General features: G+C 39.4%; 1 protein-coding gene across 1 annotated transcript in view; it reads left to right on the top strand.

The window, feature by feature from the left end:
* Positions 1–25,471, top strand: part of MAATS1 (MYCBP-associated, testis expressed 1) — a 71,512-nt gene that overhangs the window by 19,512 nt on the left and 26,529 nt on the right. Inside the window, exons 7-11 of the mRNA XM_005875342.2 lie at positions 5,126–5,307; positions 14,963–15,140; positions 18,765–18,922; positions 22,426–22,605; positions 23,695–23,837. Coding sequence (XP_005875404.1) covers positions 5,126–5,307; positions 14,963–15,140; positions 18,765–18,922; positions 22,426–22,605; positions 23,695–23,837 — 841 coding nt within the window. The remainder of the gene's footprint in view (positions 1–5,125; positions 5,308–14,962; positions 15,141–18,764; positions 18,923–22,425; positions 22,606–23,694; positions 23,838–25,471) is intronic.

The following is a 25,471-nucleotide window of genomic DNA, read 5'->3' on the forward strand; positions in this document are numbered from 1 at the left end:
GATCGTTGGCAATTATTTCCACTTTTCCATGCTGGAATACACCCACACAAGAGTAGGTGGTGCCAAGATCAATGCCAACTGCAGGTCCCTTAGACATGGTTGCTGGTGTGCGTGCTCGGCTGGCACAGACTGACCCGAACTGGTGTCCCCGCGTTCATTGAGCCACAAAATTTAACTCAAAATGAATCACAGACTTCAATGTAGAATGAAAAACTATAAAACTCTTAGAAGGTAACATAAGGGAAAAACTAGATAACCTTGGGTATGTCAATGACTTTTTTGACACAACACCAAAAGCATGATCCATTAAATAAGTGATGGATAATCTGGACTTCATTAAAATTTAAAACTTCTGATCTATTATAGACAATGTCATTAGGATAAGACAAGTTACAGAATAGGAGAAAATATTTGCAAAAGGCATCCTATATAATAAAACCATAATATGCAAATTGACTGAAAGGTGGAATGACCAGTCATTGTGACAAGCACTGACTACCAGGGGGCAGATGCTCAATGCAGAAGCTGCCCCCTGGTGGTCAGTGCGCTCCCACAGGGGGAGCGCAACTCAGCCAGAAGTCAGGCTTACAGCTGGCGAACACAGTGGTGGAGGTGGGAGAGGTCCCCCATGGTAGCACTAAGGACCCCTTGGGGGATGTCCGCCTGCCTGCTTAGGCCCACTCCCCGCCACTGAGGGGGGTCCTGGATGTGAGAGGGAGCAGGCCGAGCTGAAGGAATGCCCCCCCCCTTCCACAGTGCAACGAATGTCAACCGGGCCTCTAGTATTTAATAAAGGACTATTATCCAAAACATGCAAAAAAACACAAACACCCTCCTAAAACTCAACAATAATAAAACAACCTGATTTTAAAAATGGCAAAAGACCTTAACAGACACCTCACCAAAGAAGATTAACAGATGGAAAATAAGCATCTGAAAAGATGGTCTCCATCATATGTCATCAGGGAAATGCAAATTCAAACAATGAGGTACCACTACACTCCTATCAGAATGGACAAAATCTAGAACACTGGCTACATCAAATGTGGAGCAACAGGAACTCTCATTCATTGCTGGTGGGAATACAAAATGCTACAGTCACTTTGGAGATAGTTTGGCATTTTTTTACAAAAATAAACATACTTTTACCATACGATCCAGCAATTGTGCTCCTTGGTATTTACACAAAGGAGTTGAAAACTTATGTCCACAAAAAACCTGCATCCAGATGTTTACTGCAGCTTTATCCATAATTGCCAAAGCTTGGAAGCAACCAAAATGTTCTTCAGCAGGTGAATGGATAAATTGAAGTACATCAAGACAATGGAATATTATTCAGCACTAAAAAAAATGAGTTGTCAAGCCATGAAATGACATAGAAGGATGCCGTAGACCAATTCCAGCATGTCATAATTTCAAGAGTTTCATCAAAAGGTTGATGAGACTTGGGGACTCAACAGGGTTGAGTCACACATGTAGTCACCTGTTGGGAATGGCTAAAGGCATTTCCCCAAACCTGAATAGGAAACTGATTGTGGCTGCCAGACAGTTAAAGGGCATCTTAATCTACATGTTATTGCCTCCTCCTGGCCAATCACCTGAACAGCCGTAGGCTATTCCCCAAACTGACAATGCTTCTGTACCCTTTGAAACCTTACCCTTTGAAGTGTATTATCTCCACCTTGCCTTAGGACAAATTGTGTTAATAAAAGCAAGGGTCCTAGACAAGGAGGGAGTCTTCAGTTCCTTTAGCTGAAGGTCCTCTGACCCCCAATGCCTTTCAAAATTATATCTCGTCTCTGGACTCTTTATTAGTCTCTGGATTCCTATGTCATCTACGCGCAGCCCCTTTTTCAGATTCCTGAACGCTTCTTGATGCTGGGACATGAACCCTGGCAGAAGAAAATAAAATTACTACTAAGAGAAAGAAAACAATTGAAAAGGCTCTATACTGTATGATTCCAACTATATGACATTCTGGAAAATGTACAACTATGGAGATTAATAAAAACAAAAATTTGTTGCCAGGGTTTGGGGTTGGGGAGGAATTAATAGGGAGAGCACAGAGGATTTTTAGGGTAAGGAAAATACTTTGTATGATACTGTAGTGGTGGACACATGTTGTTATACATGGATACATATATATGTAAGAATTTGTCCAAACCCATAGAATGTACGACACCAACAGTGAGCCCTAATGTAAACTATGGACTTGGGGTGACTATGCTATGTCAATGTAGGTTCATCACTTGTAACAAATGTACCACTCTGGTGAGTGATGTTGATAATGGGGCAGGCTATGCATGTGCCCCTACGCAGAGTGTACTGTATATGGGAAATCTCTGTACCTTCTTCTCAATTTTGCTGTGAACCCAAAACAGCTCTAAAAATATTGTCTTTAAAAAATAGAAACATTCAGTAGAGCACAGACTAACAGATCAGGATTTGGTAGCTTTGTGAGGTCCCTCTTTGTGTGTAGTTTTGTTGGGGTGGAAGGGAAAATCTAGAAGGCTATGGTGTGGCCGACTGTGCATGCTCCTGGCGCCTGGACGGTAGTGAAGGAGGCAGGGCCTGGATTGAGGGAATAGAGCAGCGGTAAGGACACCAGAGCCAGGCTGAGTGTGTCTGAGGATGGGATTCAGGACAAAGCAGGGCTCAAGCCAAAGAGGGAGCAGATGTGGGGTCTCTCTGGTTTGGGGTCCTGATTGAGGTTGGGAATAGGTGGGAAAGAGATCATTCATTGCTCTTTCTTATTCAGATTTTGTTCTCCCTAAACCAACTGAAATGGAAAAAGGGACTAGGTTGGAAAAATAACAAGTTAGTTAGGAAAGAAACTATATTAAGTTACCATAGACTTCTGGGAAATTAGCATTCCTCCTTTGTATCCTCTCCTCCGACCCACCTGGAAACATACCAAGTGATCAGAAACCTTAGTCAGAAGGATTCATTAGGTTTTATCATAATCTCAGCACATTCAATCAGATGGTTCAAATATGTAACTATTTAATTTGGAAGACAAGAATTCTCTTGATTCAAGCTAATGGCATTATAATATAATAATATTCATATTATTCATATTTGGAATGACATAAAGCAGATTTGAAGTTATTTCCTGAAGTAGAAATTACAGTAGAATAATTTCTGCTGAAAGCATAAGAAACTAGGAATACTATGTTATCTAACATGTTAGAAATTCATAGCAACTGCTGAAAAAAATGAAATCATTTTTACAATTCAACATTAAAAATAATTTAAAGTACTGATCTTTTACAGGTCCAACCTCCAAACAGGTGCTTCTTTCTAACGGCTTGAGGTGCATTTTTCTTTGAGTTAAACTGTCGATGCTGTGCTCACATACAAGCACTTCCCATTGCCTTTCTTTTTCAAAATGGAAATCTCTCTCTTATTTTGCCATATTTGATTATTTGTTTATGTAATTTAATCAATTCTTCTACCAACTTTAAAGTGTTTTCATTTAAATAGAAGTAGATATATACATACATACATACATACATATATAGTTTTCTTATTTTCAAACTAGTACATGTCTATGTTAAAATAAGTTTCAAAATTCAGAAAACTATAAACATGAAAAAATTTTCTCTATAATCCTACTATTCAGAAATAATTGCTGTTATTATCTTATTGTATACCATCTAGGCATTTTCTATGCACAAAACAGTTTTTAAAAACATAAAAATGTACTATATTATGATACTGCTTAATAGTGTCCTCTTTTTCTACTTTATATTAAATCTTAGACATTTTTGTATGTCCATACAGATTAGATTACATTGTTACTTTTAATTGCAGCATAAATTCTATTATGGGTATACCATATTATTTTAAACAATTCTTCTATTGATGGTGATCATTTAAGTTTGTAATTTTTTACTCTTATAAATGATACTTTATGAACATGTTTGCTTATATCTTTGTACACTTGTCCAGTTATTTCCTAGAATAAATTCCTAGGAGAACAATTGCTGGGGCAGAAGGGTACTTTAAGGGTTTGAGATATATAAATTTCCTGCTAATTGGGTTGTAGCTATCTGTATTTCCAGCAACAGTTTATGGGAATTCCTGTCTTTTTCACAACTTCATCAATGCTAGGTACTTTCAATTTTTAAAATCTTTACCTATAACAATAAAAGCATAATATGCTAATTAGACTGGACATCCTTCCTTCTGGACAAAGCCGCAGTGGGCGGGGGCCGTGGCAGTGTTGGGAGGAGGCTGGGGCCAAGGCCCTTGCATGAATTTTGTGCATTGGGCCTCTAGTGTGATATAATAAAATAGCATCTTGCTGTTTTAACTTACTTTTTTTGATTACTAGTTATGTTCATTATCTTTTCATAGGTTTTTTAGAAGTTTTACTCTTGTTTTGTGAATTTGCCCATTTTTCTGTGGATATTTGTCTTATTGATTTACAAGAGCTTTTTATACAGAAGGCTGCTTATTTTTTTAATCATATGTTGCAAAACCTATTTCCAAGCGTGTCATTCACATTTTAAATTTGTTTATGATGTTTTGAGGTTTAGAAGTTTCAACTTAAATTTAATTCTTTTGATCATTTCCTTTTATAGTTTTTGGCTTTTCAGATGATATATTCACTTATATTTTCCATTAGAACTTTACTAGTCTTATTTTTAAATTAAATACATTAAATGATCTGTAATTAATTTTTGTGCAAGGGATGAGTTTTTATTCTCTTTTTTCTGCTCCTGTATTTGTATTTCTGAATAGGAAAAGCTAAAATTGGGTGTGTAACTAAATGCAGAGAAGAAGGAAACCAGAGAAATAGCAATTCTGAGTAGGTTCAGAAGTGATTGTATGACTTCCTAGAATCTACCTTTTACAGCTCTATATACAACAGCCCTGCCCAATGATAAACAGATAGGCATTTTGTGGGTAGATCTAGGTTTTTCTACCCCTTCAGTTTCTTGGAAGAGGTGCAAAAAAAGTCAGTTCTCTCAAGATTATTTGGCATAATCCTGGTTAAACTGAATTTGTAACTTTGGGCCTGTCAATGTTAAGGGGAAAAGGATTTATTTCTACTTGAGTGTATAGTATTCTAAGCAATTGTATCGGGTTTTAATTTTTTTTAAATAATTTTCCCTTTTAGACAAGAGAAATATACTTTTCCTCCTGCTTCGTCTAAGCGCCCACCCACCCCTTCAAAGTATACTGTGGGCATTCAGACGGATTATCGTGATTCCGAAGTTCAAACAGATCCGTATTCTCCAGAATATATAGTATGTCAGGATTCAATCCCTGAGCTCTTGACCCTGGCTACTCTGACTTGGGGTGAGTTGGTAATTCTCTTGCATATTTGAAGATGATAGTCCTGATAACCTTGCTGGCTATTGAGTTCCTGGAAATTCAGAGCACATAGAAGCAACTGTGGTTTAAAGTGTCTTGCTCAGTAGAGCTACTTTATACACTCATTCTTTTTCTAATACTTTACAAAAATTTAATTCTCACCTGAGGATATTTTTATTCGTTTGTTTGTTTGTTTGTTTGTTTAGAGAGGAGCAGGAGAGAGAGAGAAACATTGATGTGAGAGAGAAACATCAGTGAGTTTTCTCCCATATGCGCCATCCTGACTGAGAATTGAACCTGCAACCTTTTGGTGTACGGGACAATTGAACACCAAATCGAACCACCAATCAATTGAACCACCCAGCAAGGACCTTTGTGTGATAGTACTTTTGTTCAAAGAGAGCTGTACCCTTTTCACTGTAAGCAGGCTTATTGTACTTTATCCTTGAAGCTGATGTTATATATCGGCTAAATTTATTCCCCAATCAATGCTCTTTATTTTTTTAAGTTAAATGTATTGGGGTAACATTGGTTACTATCATTATATAATTTTCAGGTGTACAAGATTATAATTCTACATCTGTGTCTAATTACAGAAGTCTAGTTTCCTTCCATTGCCATTTATTTAACCCCCTTTACTTGCTTTGCCCTCTCACCCTTCACCCCCTATGAGTTTGTTTTTGTTTGTTTTGTTAGTTACTCTTTGTTTTATATTCCACATATGAAAAGGGAACCATTGTACATTGTTTTTTTTTCTTTTTCTTTTTATTAAATCTTTATTGTTCAGGTTATTACATTAGTTACTCTTTTTTCCCACCATAACTCCCCTCTACCCAGTTCCAACCCCACCCTCTGCCCTCACTCCCCACCCACTGTCCTCATCCATAGGTGCACGATTGTTGTCTAATCTCTTCACTCACCCCCACACCCCTTTCTCCCCGCACCCAAGAATAGTCAGTCCATTCCCTTTCTATGTCCCTGATTCTATTACAATCACCAGTTCATCAGATTATTTATTCACTTGATTTTTAGATTCACTTGTTGATAGATGTGTATTTGTTGTTCATAATTTGTATCTTTACCTTTTTCTTCTTCTTCCTCTTCTTAAAGGATACCTTTCAGCATTTCATATAATACTGGTTTGGTGGTGATGAACTCCTTTAGCTTTTCCTTATCTGTGAAGCTCTTTATCTGACCTTCAATTCTGAATGATAGCTTTGCTGGATAAAGTAATCTTGGTTGTAGGTTCTTGCTATTCATCACTTTGAATATTTCTTGCCACTCCCTTCTGGCCTGCAAAGTTTCTGTTGAGAAATCAGCTGACAGTCGTATGGGTACTCCCTTATAGGTAACTGACTTTTTTTCTCTTGCTGCTTTTAAGATTCTCTCTTTGTCTTTTGCTCTTGGCATTTTAATTATGATGTGTCTTGGTGTGGTCCTCTTTGGATTCCTTTTGTTTGGGGTTCTCTGCGCTTCCTGGACTTGGAAGTCTATTTCTTTCACCAGGTAGGGGAAGTTTTCTGTCATTATTTCTTCAAATAGGTTTTCAATATCTTGCCCTCTCTCTTCTTCTGGTACCCCTATAATTCTGATGTTGGTACGCTTGAAGTTGTCCCAGAGGCTCCTTACACTATCTTCGTATTTTTGGATTCTTTTTTCATTTTGCTTTTCCGGTTGGGTGTTTTTTGCTTCTTCGTATTTCAAATCTTTGACTTGATTCTTGCGATCCTCTGGTCTGCTGTTGGGAGTCTGTATAATATTCTTTATTTCAGTCAGTGTATGCTTAATTTCTAGTTGGTCCTTTATCACAACATCGAGGGTCTCACTAGATTTCTTAAGGATCTCAATACATTTATCGGCGGTTTCCATAAAATTCTTGAAAAATCTTAGAACCGTGGTTTTGAACTCTATATCCAGTCGTTTGCTGTCCTCCATTTCTGTCATTTGTGACCTGTTTCTTTGTCTTCGCATTTTGTCTGCTTCCCTGTGTTGGTAGAGTGGTTTTGTGTGCTAGGTGTCCTACAGGGCCCAGTGGCTCAGCCTCCCCAGTTACCTGAGGTGGACACTCTTGGTGCACCCCCTTGTGGGCTTTGTGCACAGTCTTGTTGTAGTTATGCCTTGATTGTTTTAGGTGTCACTGGGAGGAATTGACCTCCAGGCCAATTGGCTGTGAGAATCAGCTGTGTCTGCGGTGGGAGAACTTCTGTGCTGGAGACACCCCTCTGGGGCTAGACTTGCTTCGATGGGGCTTTGGTGCTCACTGAGTCTGCCCCCTGGGTGTGTCTTTTATGGTTCCACGAAGCTGCAAGCTGGGTGGTCCCACTCTCCCATTGTACATTGTTGATGAGAATATAAGTTAGCACAGGAAAATAATGTGAAAGCCCTAACTGGTTTGGCTCAGTGGATAGAGCGTCAGCCTGCGGACTGAAGGGTCCCGGGTTCGATTCCGGTCAGGGGCGTGTGCCTTGGTTGCGGGCACATCTCCAGTGGGAGGTGTGCAGGAGGCAGCTGATCGGTGTTTCTCTCTCATCAATGTTTCTGGCTCTCTGTCCCTCTCCCTTCCTCTCTGTGGAAAATCAATAAAATATATTTAAAAAAAAATTAAGAATAGAAATACCGTGTGATCCAGCAATTTCTCTTTTGGGTTTTACCTGAAAAATATGAAAACACTTATCTGTAAATATATATGTCCCATTATGTTCACTGCAACATTATTTATAATAGCCAAGGCAATCTAAGCATCTATCCATTGGTGGATGAAGAAATAAGTCAGTCGGTTTAATTTTGTGGTTGCTTTGCTGACTACTCACTGTTTCTCCTGGTGAGTCAACTCTTTTTCACTGAGCAATCTATTTTCCTTCTTTACATATAATTTGAATGTATACTACTGAATGTATATTTCAACATGTTATAATGTTTTCTTACTTTTCCAAAATACCTCGGAATTTATCAAAGCTCTCTTACATACCTTATTGGATGATTTGGATGATTTCTTTTGATATCTCTGAAATGCTAATACCTTTCAGGCCCAGAAATTCACTATTAAAGTGTAATAAAATCTAGCCTAAGCCTATATCATGTGGAACTATAAAAATTAATAGGAGAAAGGGCCTTTAGGAATTGCTATACATTAGCTTTCAAACTCATTTGATTGCAGCTAGGAAACTGAGAACCAGAGAGGCTGACTCCTCCTGGGCCATGGGGATAGTTACCTTCCTAAACAGAGGAGGCAGAAAATTTTCTCCTGCCTAGAGGTGGATCTGAAGTCCAGTGTCTGCCTATCTAAGACTTCAGCCAGAACTGAGCCTGAGGCTTGGACTTGACCTCTCAGTGTGCTATGGGCTTAGCATTGAGCTGAGTAGGACAAGAGCCAGGTCCTCCAAAGCAAGAGATCTAGGCAGGGGCTCAGAAATGGTTCCCTAGGGCAGAGCCCCACTCCTGGGCGCACCGCGGTTGAAGTGTGCCACTGTTCAGGGTGCTCATGAGAGAAATCTGCTGATGACCTAAACCCAGGAATTACAAAGCATTTAAAGGAACACAGACACCAGGAGTGATCCACCCAAAATAAATAAAATGGAAGAATAACTGATTGAGCAAAGTAAGCAAATGGAGCAAGTTGAAAAGGACTTAGGAAGTATTTTTTAAATCCTCAAAGAGATGAAGGGGGAAATAGCAACAATGAAAGCAAGAATGGAAGCCATTAAAAGAACCAACTGGAATCATTGAAAGGACTACTAATTAGCATTAGACTTTAGTAGAAAACTATGAGTGGAAATTTCTAAGTTAAAAACTTTAGGGGTGACGTCTAAAAAAAAGGACAAATATATTGTTTCACAAATGGTAGTGGGGAAGAGAGAAAATAACAGAGAGCAGAAAAGGGGAAAAGCAAAGGAAAAACATAGTCAATAGAAAATACATAATAAGATATCAGAAAAATGTTCAAATATTTTGGTAATCAAAATACATAAAAGTGACTTAAACTTGCTTATTAAAAATATTAGTGGGTTGGACTAATACAAACCCAGCAAAAGCAGCCTGCTATCTATAAAGTAGCACTAAAATGTTGAAAATAAAGAGGTGAAAAATATACTGATAGATAACTCAAAGAAAGTTCATGTAGCAATGTTAATATTAGACCAAAGTTAGTCAGAAAACATTAAAAGGAAAAATGAAGTACATGTAATAGTTATAAAAGGACTAGAGGCCCGGTGCATGAAATTCGTGCTGGGGGTGGGGGTTGTCCCTTAGCCCAGCCTGCACCCTCTCCAATCTGGGACCCCTCGGGGGGTGTCCGACTGAACCGGGAGTCGGACATCCCTCTCACAATCCACGGACATCCCTCTCACAACCCAGGACCGCTGCTCCTAACCGCTCACCTGCCTGCCTGCCTGCCTGATTCCTAACTGCTTCTGCCTGCCAGCCTGATCGCCACCGACTGCCCTCCCCTGCTGGCCTGATCGCCCCCAACTGCCCTCCCCTGCTGCGACCCGCCTCCTCTGCCAGGACCGGCCTCCTCCATGCTGCACAGAGCCACAGGACCCCCAGGCCTCACTGCGTGGAGCGGCTGGGCCCCACCTCCACTGTGCACACAGCCATCTTATGATGACCATCTTGTGATGGCCATCTTGTGATGACGTGAGGGTGTGACGACCACACGTCCTGGGCTATTATTAGTATAGATATATCTTTCATGAACTTATAGGTAACATATGTGGGCTCAAAATGTAAAGCAAAACTTGGTTAAATCATGAGAAGAAATAGACAATTCCCTACTCATGTGGATTTTAATGTGCCTCTTTCAGACGGCCATCTTCTGATGGCCATCTTGTGATGACGTGAGGGTGTGACGACCACACGTCCTGGGCTATTATTAGTATAGATATATCTTTCATGAACTTATAGGTAACATATGTGGGCTCAAAATGTAAAGCAAAACTTGGTTAAATCATGAGAAGAAATAGACAATTCCCTACTCATGTGGATTTTAATGTGCCTCTTTCAGATTAAGCTATCAAAAATTAGTAAGGACTAGACGATTTGGGTAGGAAAGATGATTAATGTGCTTCACATAAAAGAGTTTGTGTGTGGTAAGCCATGGCCAGACTGATGTGGATCTAACTATATATTAAGAAACGGAATGTGGAAGACTTGGCTGTAGCATTGCAGGTAATTAATGGTTCTAGGCTCCTTTGACCCGGCAGATCCCTCACTATATTTGTAGTCATTTGATTTGAGAAAGATGCCACTGTGATTCAGTGGAGAAAAGGCGGTCTTTTCAAATAAATGGTGGTGAAACAATTACATATTTATGTGCAAAAAAATGAACTTTAATTCTGATTCCTACTTCAATGCAGTCTCAGTAAAAAAAAACCAACAGGTGTGTGTGTGTGTGTGTGTGTGTGTGTGTGTGTGTGTGTGTAAATTGATAACCTGATTCTAAAATTAATATGGGAATCTGAAAGGGTCAAAAGTAGCCAAGGCAAATGTGAGAAAACAGAACAAATATACACTACCAGATATAAAGACTTACTATAAAGCTTTAGTAACTAAAAACTGTGGCATAGTTGCAAAGATAGACAAATATATCATTGTTACACAATAGAGTCCAGAAATTAACTCACAGATAAATGTCATCTGACTTAAGACAAAGATGAAATGCTAACAATAAAGGGGAAAATGATAAATTAGATCACATTAGAACTAAGAACTTCTATTCACCAAAAAGCCCCCACATTTAAGACAGTGAAAAGGCAAGCCACAGATGGTAGAAAATATTTGCAAGTGCTTTACATTTTTAATTTACTTAATCTTCACAAGTTAAGTGAAATATAACTTAAATCAGAAATTAATATTATAGATCTTAAAAAAGGCAAAAGAAGTGGTCATGAGGACCATAAAGTAATTTTTTGGATAAAGATTAATAATATAGCCAAACTTCTTGTGGGAAATAGCAAGACAAAAGACAGAGGTACAAAAGTGTATTAGGATCAGCAAGGGACATAACCACAGAGTAAATGACTTAAGAACTGTAAGAAAGTACTATGCATATCTTTTGCCCTATATTTTTTTTAAAATATTTTATTGATTTTTTACAGAGAGGAAGGGAGAGAGACAGAGAGTTAGAAACATCGATGAGAGAGAAACATCGATCAGCTGCCTCCTGCACATCTCCCACTGGGGATATGCCCGCAACCAAGGTACATGCCCTTGACTTACAAAGGGTATTACATATGTGTCCTTTTTTTCCCCGCCCTTGACAATACCCCGGCTTCCCCTACCCCCCCAGTGTCTTATGTCCATTGGTTATGTTTATATGCATGCATACAAGTCCTTCGGTTGATCTCTTACTCCCCTCCCTTCTGCCCCCCAACCCTCTCTGGCCTTCCCACTGCAGTTTGACAATCAGTTTGAGGCAGCTCTGCCTCTGTATCTATTATTGTTCAAAAGTTTGTAATGGTCTTTATTATCCATGAATGAGTGAGATCATGTGGTATTTTTCCTTCATTGACTGGCTTATTTCACTTAGCATAATGCTCTCCAGTTCCATCCATGCTGTTGCAAATGGTAAGAGTTCCTTCTTTTTTACAGCAGCATAGTATTCCATCGTGTAGATGTACCACAGTTTTCTAATCCATTCATCTACTGATGGGCACTTAGGCTGTTTCCAGATCTTAGCTATGGTGAATTGTGCTGCTATGAACATATGGGTGCATATATCCTTTCTGATTGGTGTTTCTGGTTTCTTGGGATATATTCCTAGAAGTGGGATCACAGGGTCAAATGGGAGTTCCATTTTTAGTTTTTTGAGGAAACTCCATACTGTCTTCCATAGTGGCTGCACCAGTCTGCATTCCCACCAGCAGTGCACAAGTGTTCCTTTTTCTCCACATCCTCTCCAGCACTTGTCGTTTGTTGATTTGTTGATGATAGCCATTCTGACAGGTGTGAGATGGTACCTCATTGTTGTTTTGATTTGCATCTCTCGGATGATTAGTGACTTTGAGCATGTTTTCATATGTCTCTTGGCTTTCTGAATGTCCTCTTTTGAAAGGTGTCTATTTAGGTCCTTTGCCCATTTTTTGATTGGATTGTTTATCTTCTTTTTGTTAAGTTGTATGAGTTCCCTATAAATTTTGGAGATTAGGCCCTTATCAGATATGACGTTGGCAAATATGTTTTCCCACGCAGTGGGTTTTCTTGTTGTTTTGTTGATGGTTTCTTTTGCTGTGCAGAAGCTTTTTATTTTGATGTAGTCCCATTTGTTCATTTTCTCTTTAGTTTCAAGTGCCCTAGGAGCTGAAATTACACAATTTTTAAAGAAAATATAAATTACTAAGTTGGTTTCAAGAAGAAATAGCAAACATGAATAGAATAACTATAGAAAATGACTTGGTAAAAAATTTCTTTTAAGAGCACTAGGCCTAAATAGTTTTTCAGATATGTTTACCACCCCTTTAAGGAATAAATAAGCTCTATTTTATGCAAATTTTCCAGCAAATAGAAAGAGAGGATAAAGTTAATTTATTCATTTTATGAAGCTAGTGTAGCCTTAATTTAAAAACTGAATAAGGATAATACTAAAAAGGAAAACTACAGTGCTGTCTCACTTAGGAAGAAAATGCAAAAATTCTAAATAAAATACCATCAATCAAATCTTGCAGTATTTTAAAAGATGACTTGTCATAAACAAGTTGGTTAATCACATAAATTCAAGTTTAGTACATATCAGAAAACCAATGTAATTTATCATTTTAACAGAAAATGTTGGGAAAATGCTTCAATAGGTGTAAAAAAAGTGATAATATTCAACACTCATTTATGATATAAAGTCAAAATAAACTGGAATCAGAAGAAAAAGTAATATAATAAAAGGTGTCTACCATAGCCTTCAATAAATATGATACTAAAGGTGAAACTTTGGAAGCTTTACCTTAATGTGAAGAAAAGACAGTGACCCCTTCATCACCACTGTTACTTAGCAATGCAGAGAACATCCTAGCTCAGGGCTTATTGAGTTATAACCCCTTGCCCCCAGGGACATTTGGAAATATGGTGGCATTTTTATATGTGATAATGATTAAAAAGTGCTCCTGGCATTTAGCACATGGATGTAGTTGGGTGGGAGGCTGTAATAATACTTAACATCCTGTCCTGTATGGGGCAGTCCCGTGCAACAAATGATTATCCAATGTGGCAGCAATAGTACCTTGCTTGAAAAATACTGAGTCAGTGCAGTAAGAGAAAAGAAAATAAGTGAGATATGAGTATTACAAAGAAGCAAAACTATCTTTATCTGCAGATGATGTGCTCATTTAAAAAAATCAAATGAAGTAACAAATTTTTAGAATTAAGAACTTGAGGTCAACAAGATAGTTGATTATGAAATCAACATACAAACCTCAGTAGCCTTCCTATATGTTAACAATATCTAATTAGAAATATTGAAAAAATAATATTTTTAATAGCAACAAATAACAAAATACCTAGGAAATCACTTAATAAATACAGGTGCAGCCCTAGCCGGTTTGGCTCAGTGGATAGACCATCGTCCCTCAGACTGAAGGGTCCTGGGTTTGATTCTGGTCAAGGGCACATGTCCAGGTTGCGGGCTCGATCCCCAGTAGGGGGCGTGCAGGAGGCAGCCAATCAATATTTCTCTCTTGCCATTGAAGTTTCTGTCTCTCTCTCTCCCTCTCCCTTCCTCTCTGAATCATTAAAATTATGTTTTTAAAAAGTGCAAATACTTAAAAAAATAAAAATAAGCCAGTTGGAGAAAGATAAATATCACATGATCTCACTCATATGTGGGATATAATGATCAACATAATTTGATGAACAAGAATAGATCCAGAGACAAATGGCAGGGGAGGGGGGGAGGTTAGAGAGCAACCAAAGGATTTGTATGCATGCATATTAGCATAACCAATGGACACAGACACTGGGGTGTGGGGGGCTTGCCCGGGTTGGGAATGACTGGGAGGGTGTCAATTGGGGGAAAAGGAGACATATGTAAAATTGCAGACAATAAAAAAATGCAAATACTTTAAAAAATAAAAACAAAAACAGGTGCAAAGCATTTATGGAGAAACATATAAATTGTGACTTTCTGTAAATTACTTTGACATTTCTTTGTATTTCAAAAAATAGATTTGTCTAATACCGGGCATATCAAGATGTGATTGTTCAGTAGCCACATAATATTTTTCAAATATTTTCCGGCATCTTATATGCACCTAAAATTTCTTCTGGCTGACTTACTAACAAGAAGCAGTGCAGGGCACAGCTGAGAGGTACATCTAGAGCAGCAGTCAACTACCTGTGGGTCGCGACCCCTTTGATGGTCGAACGACCCTTTCACAGGGGTCGCCTAAGACCATCCTGCATATCAGATATTTACATTACGATTCATAACAGTAGCAACATTACAGTTATGAAGTAGCAACGAAAATAATTTTATGGTTGGGTCACAACATGAGGAACTGTATTTAAAGGGCCAGAAGGTTGAGGGTGTTCCCTAATATTACATCCCAACGTAACCTTAAATGTAGAGAGGACAGGAGCTGAAAAGGGAGTAAATGAAATACTGGCAGGTACATGAATTTGTCCATGTGTTTCTAAAGTGTTTTTGCTTCACCTCCAGGTCGAGGTCTCCCGGCAGGACAAGCTGAGGTGGAGATGATAGAACGTGCCCGGGAGAAGCGTGCCTGGGAAGCCACTCTCCCGCCTCTGACTGACACCACCCACTTTGAGAAGAGGAGGAAGATGATGAATGAGATGGAGAGGAAGGAGTGGGCCTTCCGAGAGCAGGAGATTGAAAAGTAGGTTCTTGATCCCCCAGGCCCGTGGTCGGCAAACCACGGCTTGTGAGCCACATGCGGCTCTTTGGCCCCTTAAGTGTGGCTCTTCCACAAAATACCACGTGCGGGCGCGCACGTACAGTGCGATTGAAACTTCGTGGCCCATGCACAGAAGTTGGTATTTTGTGGAAGAGCCACACTCAAGGGGCCAAAGAGCCACATGTGGCTCGCAAGCCGTGGTTTGCCGAGCCGTAGTTTGCCAACCACTGCCCCAGACGATGGCTCTTGCGCTGATGGAAGTAATGTTAACACTTTTTACCTATAAAGCATTTTCCCAAATGTATTAGGTTTAAAAGTAATCCTCAACCTATATAGACAGGTAATTGGGTTTCTGGTTCTTCCAGGAACAATAGCTCTACAGTTTTCTCTCCATTGATATAAAAACGTACAGTGGCCTCTGTGTGTGCAAGGCAGCATGGAACCAGCTCGGAGCAATTCCTCAAGGCACCTCTGCTTCTCCTCTTCCCTTTTCTCTTTAGTCTTTAATCTAGACTATCACAGAACCCCACTGATTTTTGCATAATGTCTTTCAAACTGTCCCTTTCAGTTCATTCCCGTGCCACTCCCCTAGGTCTTGGCCCTCCTCATATCCATCAAATAGCCTCCTAGCCGATCCTGTTTCTTATCCCACTAGTACCGGATTCACAGGCAGAACTTCGTGGGTTCCAGAGAGAGCTAATGGGGCATTTTCTATGGAAAAGCCAAATTGTGAAATTTTTCAATTGAGAGATGAGCTCACAGCACATAAGTGACAATATACTGAGGTAATATGGTTAAGTTTTCAATCATTTTAACTGATATATTTTCAGTTAATGAGGTTGTCCCTAGAATATGTAGAATAACAACTCCTTAGTAAGTAAGAAAAAAAGGGAACCTACACCAAGATTGTTCTTTTTTCAGGCTGTAATGAGGTACTTTATTACTTGTAGCAATGCTACCAAAGCCCCTGACAGCATGCTCACATATAAGAGAGTTAGGGACCAAGAGACTCTGAAACTTAGTGTGGTTCTGAATTCAAAATATGTTTATCTTTTTTTTACCTTCTGATTCACCCTGAAGCAGGACAATGTGATGTTTTGTTAAAAACTTGCAATTTAATAGAAAATAGTATTTGGAGCAAAATAGGTAGTAAATACCCAATTCTGTATGCAGAAATGTAAATTTATTGCTGCAATTTGGAGAGCTATATTATTTTAAAAAATATATGTTTTTATTGCTTTCAGAGAGGAAGGGAGAAGGAGAGAAAGATAGAAACATCAATGATGAGAGAGAATCATTGGTTGGCTGCTTCCTGCATGCACCCTACCTGGATATGTGCCCTTACTGTGAATCGAATCATGACTTTTTGTTCATAGGTCGACGCTCAACCATTTTTGCCACACCAGCTGGGCTGGAGAGCTATATTCTTGTCAGAAGAACATTAAAAATATTAAAAATATATCTGGCTAGAATGAAGACATCACCCAAGAAAGAGAGTACTTTCGTTAAACTTAGGGTAATTTTAATAAACATGTTTTGCACCTTTCCTATGTGCTAGGCTCTGTGCTGTGAGCTGGGGAAACAGGAATAATAGGAAATTGCTATGCCCTGGCAGCGTTCCTCATGGTCCACTGGAGTGGGGAGGGGCGGTGGTCAAGGATGGAGCAAAAGACCTTCAGACCAACAACTCTCCAGCAGGGCCCATTAGGTGATGTGCTCCTCTCTATACACAGTGCCAGCGGGAGCCAGGTGAGAGAACCATCAGTTCTGTCTGAGGTGGGTGAAGATTGGGGGAAACTACGAAGAGGAGGTAGCCCCTGAGCTGGGTGTTGAAGGATGAGTAAGAAGCCATCAGGTGGACAGCAATATCAGTGATGATGATGATGATGATGATGATGACGATTTCATAGAGCATGGCTCACTTATAGAGTGCTTATTATGTGCTGGAACCAAGTTCCAAGTCAATAATTCTGAACATGTGGTCCACAGACCAGCAGCAGCAGCATGATCTGGAAACTTGTTCAAATACAGATTCTCAGCTCCATCCCCCACACACTGAATCAGGGTGGGGAGCAGCAGTCTGTGCCAGAGCAAGCCCTCCAGATTATCGGATGCATGTTCAAGTTTGAGAACTGCTGTTCCAGCACGTTGTATACTGTAACTCATATTTAATGCTCACAACATCCTAATGGGATAGATACCATTATTTTGTCCATTTTGTGACTGGAGACATTGAGGCAAGTGATGAAGTTGAGACTTGAACCTAGGATTTCTAACTCTAGACGAAAGGTGACTATTGGTGTGTGGCTTACTTTTAAAAATCTCCCTCCATATTCACTTGTCCCTGCTTCCCCACCCTCACCTCCATATTCACTGTGAGAAGCCCCATCTATGACACGTTAGCTCTGTCTTGAGTCCTTCTGAGTCAGACCTTTAGCTCCCTCTGCGGAGGCTTCACCTTTCCCTTGTCAGTGTGGCAGATCTCAGTCCTTGCCTGTCCTCGCAGAGTTAAGGAAGTCCTCTAAGGAAGCCTTGCCCACCGCCCACTCCTCCCCCCTCCCCCCACCAACCGGGAATAGCTAGACGTGGTGCTATGTCTCTTCTCCCACGGAAATCTCTTCATTCTTCGCGCCTGGCGTCTATCTCCTTGTGTGGTAAATGCTGGCTTTTCTAGAAAGTGCTTCTTCTGAGAAGGTGCTTTGTCTGGCTCATCGTTGTTTGCCTGGCACATGGTGAGCACTTAATAAGTACTTGGCAAATGAATGACTGGATAAATTACTGTATGAATTTTGAAGCAGGAGTAAAATGTTTAAATCTCTATTATAGGAAGGAAAGTCTTGCTAGCTCTGTGAAACAAGGATTGAACGGGGAAAGACTGAACTGGCAACAAGAGTCGGAGTTAGGAGAGATGACACGAATGCGAGCTAGGGAATGGAGGCAAGACTCGTTTTAGAGGTGGAATCCCTGGAGGAGGGAAAATGATGTAAGAGAATGGGTAGATTTCTGGGGGAACAAAATGAGTGGGTTTTTGAAGTTGTCAGGGAATAGCTAGAGATTTGACAGAAATTCTGGCTCAGAAAGATCTGGGCTGGAGGTAAGGATTTTAAAGTCATTTGTATCTGGCTGTATGCACATGAGCAAGGTAACTCCAGGAGAACAAGGTAAAGGTAACAAAGGTTCACGAAGTACCTGGAGGTGCAGACACTGGCATTTGCACATTAACTGCTTAGGATAGCATCCCACACCCTCGTTTTCTCTTCACTCTCGTCACGTAGCCCTCCAGCAGCCAGTCGACCTGGAACTGTGCATGAACTTCTTGTTCACTTAGGCCCATCTGCCTAGAGAACCCTGATTTTGCCCCATCCATCTGGCACACTTCTTTGTCCTTCAGAACTGCACCCATATATATATTCCCATTATATACTCACCATTGAGCTGTCACCCCCAGACCACCATTTGTCACACTTTTGCTAAGGTGGTCTTTTTAAAATATGTGACTATGATACCAGTCTAAAGAGGAGACCCTATTGATGGCAGGTGCTCCCTTTCTGGTAGAACACCTGTTTGCGGTACCGTATGCTTCTTTGTGTTGTCATGTGCTTGAAGACTGCAGGAGATTCGCCTGGAAATTCTAAAAGAGCTGCTGAGGAAACGTCTCAAGAATAGCAATGAAATGACTATGAAGCACTTGAATGCCCAATGGTCTAACCTGCAGGAAGCAAAGGAGGCAAAATTGGCAAAAATTCGTCGTACACATGTATCAGGTAATGGTGTAGTATGAACAATGAAGAGAATGGAAACGTTGGCTTTGCTTTGGATCTCTGATCAAACCTGATTTAACTATGACATAATTCTGGTTTGGTCCTAGAGTTATTAAATAAGTAGCAGATGGGAGATGAGTTATTTCTCAAAAGTAGAAGAGTGGAGGAAACTTCCTTGCTAAGAAAATCAAGTAATGATGTTCTGACAAGTAGTTAAGCTATTGATGGTGTGTGTGTGTGTGTGTGTGTGTGTGTGTGTGTGTGTGTGTGTAACTTAGTGTGGTTCTGAATTCAAAATATGTTTATCTTTTTTTACCTTCTGATTCACCCTGAAGCAGGACAATGTGATGTTTTGTTAAAAACTTGCAATTTAATAGAAAATAGTATTTGGAGCAAAATAGGTAGTAAATACCCAATTCTGTATGCAGAAATGTAAATTTATTGCTGCAATTTGGAGAGCTATATTATTTTAAAAAATATATGTTTTTATTGCTTTCAGAGAGGAAGGGAGAAGGAGAGAAAGATAGAAACATCAATGATGAGAGAGAATCATTGGTTGGCTGCTTCCTGCATGCACCCTACCTGGATATGTGCCCTTACTGTGAATCGAATCATGACTTTTTGTTCATAGGTCGACGCTCAACCATTTTTGCCACACCAGCTGGGCTGGAGAGCTATATTCTTGTCAGAAGAACATTAAAAATATTAAAAATATATCTGGCTAGAATGAAGACATCACCCAAGAAAGAGAGTACTTTCGTTAAACTTAGGGTAATTTTAATAAACATGTTTTGCACCTTTCCTATGTGCTAGGCTCTGTGCTGTGAGCTGGGGAAACAGGAATAATAGGAAATTGCTATGCCCTGGCAGCGTTCCTCATGGTCCACTGGAGTGGGGAGGGGCGGTGGTCAAGGATGGAGCAAAAGACCTTCAGACCAACAACTCTCCAGCAGGGCCCATTAGGTGATGTGCTCCTCTCTATACACAGTGCCAGCGGGAGCCAGGTGAGAGAACCATCAGTTCTGTCTGAGGTGGGTGAAGATTGGGGGAAACTACGAAGAGGAGGTAGCCCCTGAGCTGGGTGTTGAAGGATGAGTAAGAAGCCATCAGGTGGACAGCAATATAAGCGATGATGATGATGATGATGATAATGACGATTTCATAGAGCATGCATGGCTCACTTATAGAGTGCTTATTATGTGCTGGAACCAAGTTCCAAGTCAATAATTCTGAACATGTGGTCCACAGACCAGCAGCAGCAGCATGATCTGGAAACTTGTTCAAATACAGATTCTCAGCTCCATCCCCCACACACTGAATCAGGGTGGGGAGCAGCAGTCTGTGCCAGAGCAAGCCCTCCAGATTATCGGATGCATGTTCAAGTTTGAGAACTGCTGTTCCAGCACGTTGTATACTGTAACTCATATTTAATGCTCAAGAGCATGGCTCACTTATAGAGTGCTTATTATGTGCTGGAACCAAGTTCCAAGTCAATAATTCTGAACATGTGGTCCACAGAACTTCTTGTTCACTTAGGCCCATCTGCCTAGAGAACCCTGATTTTGCCCCATCCATCTGGCACACTTCTTTGTCCTTCAGAACTGCACCCATATATATATTCCCATTATATACTCACCATTGAGCTGTCACCCCCAGACCACCATTTGTCACACTTTTGCTAAGGTGGTCTTTTTAAAATATGTGACTATGATACCAGTCTAAAGAGGAGACCCTATTGATGGCAGGTGCTCCCTTTCTGGTAGAACACCTGTTTGCGGTACCGTATGCTTCTTTGTGTTGTCATGTGCTTGAAGACTGCAGGAGATTCGCCTGGAAATTCTAAAAGAGCTGCTGAGGAAACGTCTCAAGAATAGCAATGAAATGACTATGAAGCACTTGAATGCCCAATGGTCTAACCTGCAGGAAGCAAAGGAGGCAAAATTGGCAAAAATTCGTCGTACACATGTATCAGGTAATGGTGTAGTATGAACAATGAAGAGAATGGAAACGTTGGCTTTGCTTTGGATCTCTGATCAAACCTGATTTAACTATGACATCATTCTGGTTTGGTCCTAGAGTTATTAAATAAGTAGCAGATGGGAGATGAGTTATTTCTCAAAAGTAGAAGAGTGGAGGAAAATTCCTTGCTAAGAAAATCAAGTAATGATGGTCTGACAAGTAGTTAAGCTATTGATGGTGTGTGTGTGTGTGTGTGTAGATGTTCCCTGGACAGAGTCCTGTTTCTCAACCTTTTATTCATCATCATTTCCTAAAATAGACATTCAGACATCTTTTTTCCTATTCACCCCCTCCCATGAAATTTTAATACACAGGTATACTGTATATCTGTTTATGTACTACAAGTATATCTGTACTTTATACATAAAAAGAGGAGTCAATGGAAGATTAAGAATGACTAAATAAAAATTTTAAAGTAAAATTTAAATTAATTACCATGAAACTTAACTTTATAGCTATATTAAGTAATTGGTTTACTTATAAAAATATTATCAATTATATATGCCAGTTAGGAATTTATATACAAATAACAATATAATCACATTTAAAAAATCATTCAAAATTGTCATTTTCTAGCAAAAGTAAAGCAATTACAAAAATTAATTCTTTAAAAATTATTTTTAGTGAGTTTAACTTTTAATTTTTTCTTGATGTGAGAAAATAGGTTTTAACTTCACTAGCTGCATTTAGATATTGTCAACATACATTTTTTCCAGAATTTGACATATTTTAATTTATTCTGGGGTTAGTCAAGATGGACAGAGATTGTTGAAAAATCTATAGTCTTCTCTTTTTAATTATTTTCCTAGGAAAGAATAATTAATTACCTTAGTCTCCACTGAGCATGTCTTTTTCAGTTACTTTGAATTTCTTTCATTTATTTAACAAATGTTTATTGACTATTTCTTCTTGGCTCAGAGCTTGGAATGCTTTTATAAAAGAGCCCTGGCTGTTGTTTCCCAGTGGTTGGAGCATGAGTCCATGCACCCAAGAGCCTCAGGTTTGATTCCCGATCAAGGGCACGTATCTGGGTTGCAGATTCGATCCTCAGCCCCCATTCCCCAGCCCTGGTTGCAGGAGCCAACCAAACACTGTGTCTGTCTCACATCAATGTTTCTCTCTCTCTCTCCCTCTCTCTCTCTCTCCCCCCTCTCTCCACCTCTACCTCCCTTGCACTTTCTCTAAAAATCAATGGAAAAAATATCCTTGGGTGAGGATTAACAAACAAACGAACAAACAAAAAGAGAGATTTTTTGATGAGTTCTAATTTGGACACTAACAGATTCAGCTCTATCACTTCTGCCTGGGTCACAAATGACAGACTTCTGTTTTTAGGGTGACTTTCTCACTGCAGCGAGTGGCCATCATGAAATTCATTCAGTTCAGTAGCTTCCCTAAGAATAAAACTAGAACTGGTTTACTATTCTGCATTTGGAGCATTCAGAACAATATTTTGGAGATAGTCATGGAGGTATGTTTTGTTTTAGCAATCAGAAAACTTATGGGAAAGAGAAAGAATGTAGAAGAGAAATTCGAGAGAAGAAATATCATCAAGGACTATTCTGATTATGCATCACAGGTCTATGGACCTCTGTCTCGCCTTGGCCGTTTCCCAGACAATGATGAGGACGTTGTAGTAAAAAATCACTATCTCAACACCTATGAAGGTAAACAATTTACATAATTACAAGTTCAGTATAAATTAAATACATAATTTATGTATATATATATATACCTCCTGAGGAGGAGAGTCTTCCTATGCCTTGATATGAGCAGTACTTTAAATATTTTATACTAGTGATTAAGATTATCTATTGTGATTCTCAATTGGCAGCAAAATACACCACTGTCAGATTAGCTAAACAAATAAAAGATTGCATAGTTCAGTAGTGGTGGAAAAAAGAAATATAAGTTAAATATATAAAACATAACTTAGATCAAAAGCTAAACAACAAATAAAAATACTTGCAAGAAAAAGTAATTAATATATTTAATATTATTAATAATAGGAGTTGATACAAACTAATAAAAACTACTAAGACCCACATAAATAGATACACTATACAACCGTTTATCAAGGAGTAAAGTCAATTAACTACTAAACATTAAAACACATTGAATGTTACTAATCATCAAAGTTATGCAAAAATGAAATAGAAAAAGATTTTATATCAGGTTTATAAAGCAAAGAAATATATAATGAAATCAGTCTTTTAAAAAGAAATGCCAGAAAACAAGTAGGCAAGGGGATGGAAAACCAGGGGTTAAATTCATGGAGAGAATTATTTCTGTTATACCATTCAAGAGAGGCCTTTATTTAAATTACTTAAATTTCAGTTGACAAGTTGAAGCATCACGTGGCCAAGATCATGAGTTGATGGTCATAATATTGAATGTGTAGCTCTGGCTGATCATCTCCAGAGCAGAATATGATAAATTGGTATACATCCACTTTAGAATGGTGACATGTATCATATGATCATTAATTTTCTGTTGGTTATTATTGTGGAGTTTATTTTTTCAGGGCAATGTTTTCGCTTTAGAATGCATTTCTCATTTTTAGTATAAGTCACTGAGAACATGAATTTATACAGAAATTTGCTTTACACTTTGGGGGTGATTCAGTTATATGAGATACACCTTATCAATGATTCTCAATGAGACCACTTGGCAAGCAACTGATAAAATTAACAATATGCTTTCAAAATGCTAACTTTAAGCACCAGATACTAAAAAGATGTGCTTCCTTCCGATAGGATTAGTTGAACTTGAGTCCTGTCTCCCAGATTTTGTGACACAGCCCCGAATCAAAGCTCCAAAACCTAAAGTCACAACCACCAAAGCTGGCTTTCTAAAGAGGGCGGCAAAGCTGGAGCACGAGTTGGCAGAGGTTCATAAGGTATAAGCCTCATCTGGGAAACAAGACGCTTCTAGGGTGACTTTTGCAGAAAATACTACCCTGCAAACATTGTACTTTGTCTTGGGCTGCAAAGTCCAGTAGTTCTCAACACACAGCCCTTCATTCCACCCCCTCTCTAGACTTCTCTCTCTGGAGGTTGTCTGTGCTATGCTGAGCGTTTCCCCCCTCATTTTAAATTACTTGTAGGAAAACCTCTTCGAGGTTGTTCTTTCCATTTACAGAAGCCATGTTACGCTCTAAAAGAAGTTACATAAATTTGACACTACATTAAGGTCTAGTGTTAAGAATTAAGGTTTTAATAGGATAATATGCTCCATTTTCTCCCTTTAAGATTTGTTACCAGGGCATCATGAAGAAAGGGAGTCATGCACAACTCCTCTCTCATCTAGTTTAAAACATAACTGAATGAGAAAGTCTGATGGTCAGCCCCATCAGCCAACTACACAGCATCTACCAGTTGGGCTTTCTGTTTTGTTAATTGGATGATAGATGTACAGACTTGGGTTAGAATACCTATTTTCTCCCTTTAAGATTTGTTACCAGGGCATCATGAAGAAAGGGAGTCATGCACAACTCCTCTCTCATCTAGTTTAAAACATAACTGAATGAGAAAGTCTGATGGTCAGCCCCATCAGCCAACTACACAGCATCTACCAGTTGGGCTTTCTGTTTTGTTAATTGGATGATAGATGTACAGACTTGGGTTAGAATTTGTGGTATATGATAGTGGTGCTCAACCTTTATCACGCACCAGGACCACCTGGAGGGCTCCTTAAAACGCGTTGCTGGGTCCCACCCCCAAAGTTGCTGATTCAGTTGGTCACGGTGGGGCTGGAGTGTTGGCATTTACAAGGTTGAGGAGACGCTGATGCGGCAGGAACCACACGTTGAGACCCCCTGGTTTAGTCTATCACTGGCCCATGCATGCTTGTTTGTTCAGTTGGTCTTAGTAATAGAATCAGATAAAAATTAGGACCTTAACGATCACTCACCTATATCCATGTGCTTCTTTCCTATCTCATCTTCCATTTGCCCATTCTAAAGTCTGTTCATTATTCTCTCACTTTTTGTAAGATTTTTTAAATACTCCTTATCAGGGTATGGAAGTTCCCTTCCATTCTTAATTTACTGAAGCTTTAAATCATGTGTTTCTGTTGAATTTTATTAAATGTTTTGTCTGCATTTATTGAGCTAATTATGAAAAATCTTTTCCTTTTAAAGTTATTATTGTATTAAGGAAGAGTTATCGTTTCTGGGTGTTTTTTTTAATTAAATATTTATTCAGATTATTACAGTTGTTCCTCTTTTTCCCCCCATAGCTCCCCTCCACCCGGTTCCCACCCCACCCTCTGCCCTTACCTCCCCCATTCCCCCGCCCCCACTGTCCTCATCCATAGGTGTACGCTTTTTGTCACCAGGTCAAAGGTCATACACATGGAAAATGTAGCTATTTCCATCCGCAACGTGTCCCTGTGCTCGGAAAGGTCTCTCACGACTTGTTCACGCTCTACTCAGAAAGGGTACGGAGCCACGTAACGGCTTTTTAAAATAATGGGTCCTCTTATGTTTAAAATGAGGATTTTGCTACCAAAAGTGAGGAGAAAGAAACACTA

The sequence above is a fragment of the Myotis brandtii genome, unplaced genomic scaffold, assembly GCF_000412655.1.
Source record: "Myotis brandtii unplaced genomic scaffold, ASM41265v1 scaffold46, whole genome shotgun sequence".
Lineage (NCBI taxonomy): Eukaryota > Metazoa > Chordata > Mammalia > Chiroptera > Vespertilionidae > Myotis > Myotis brandtii.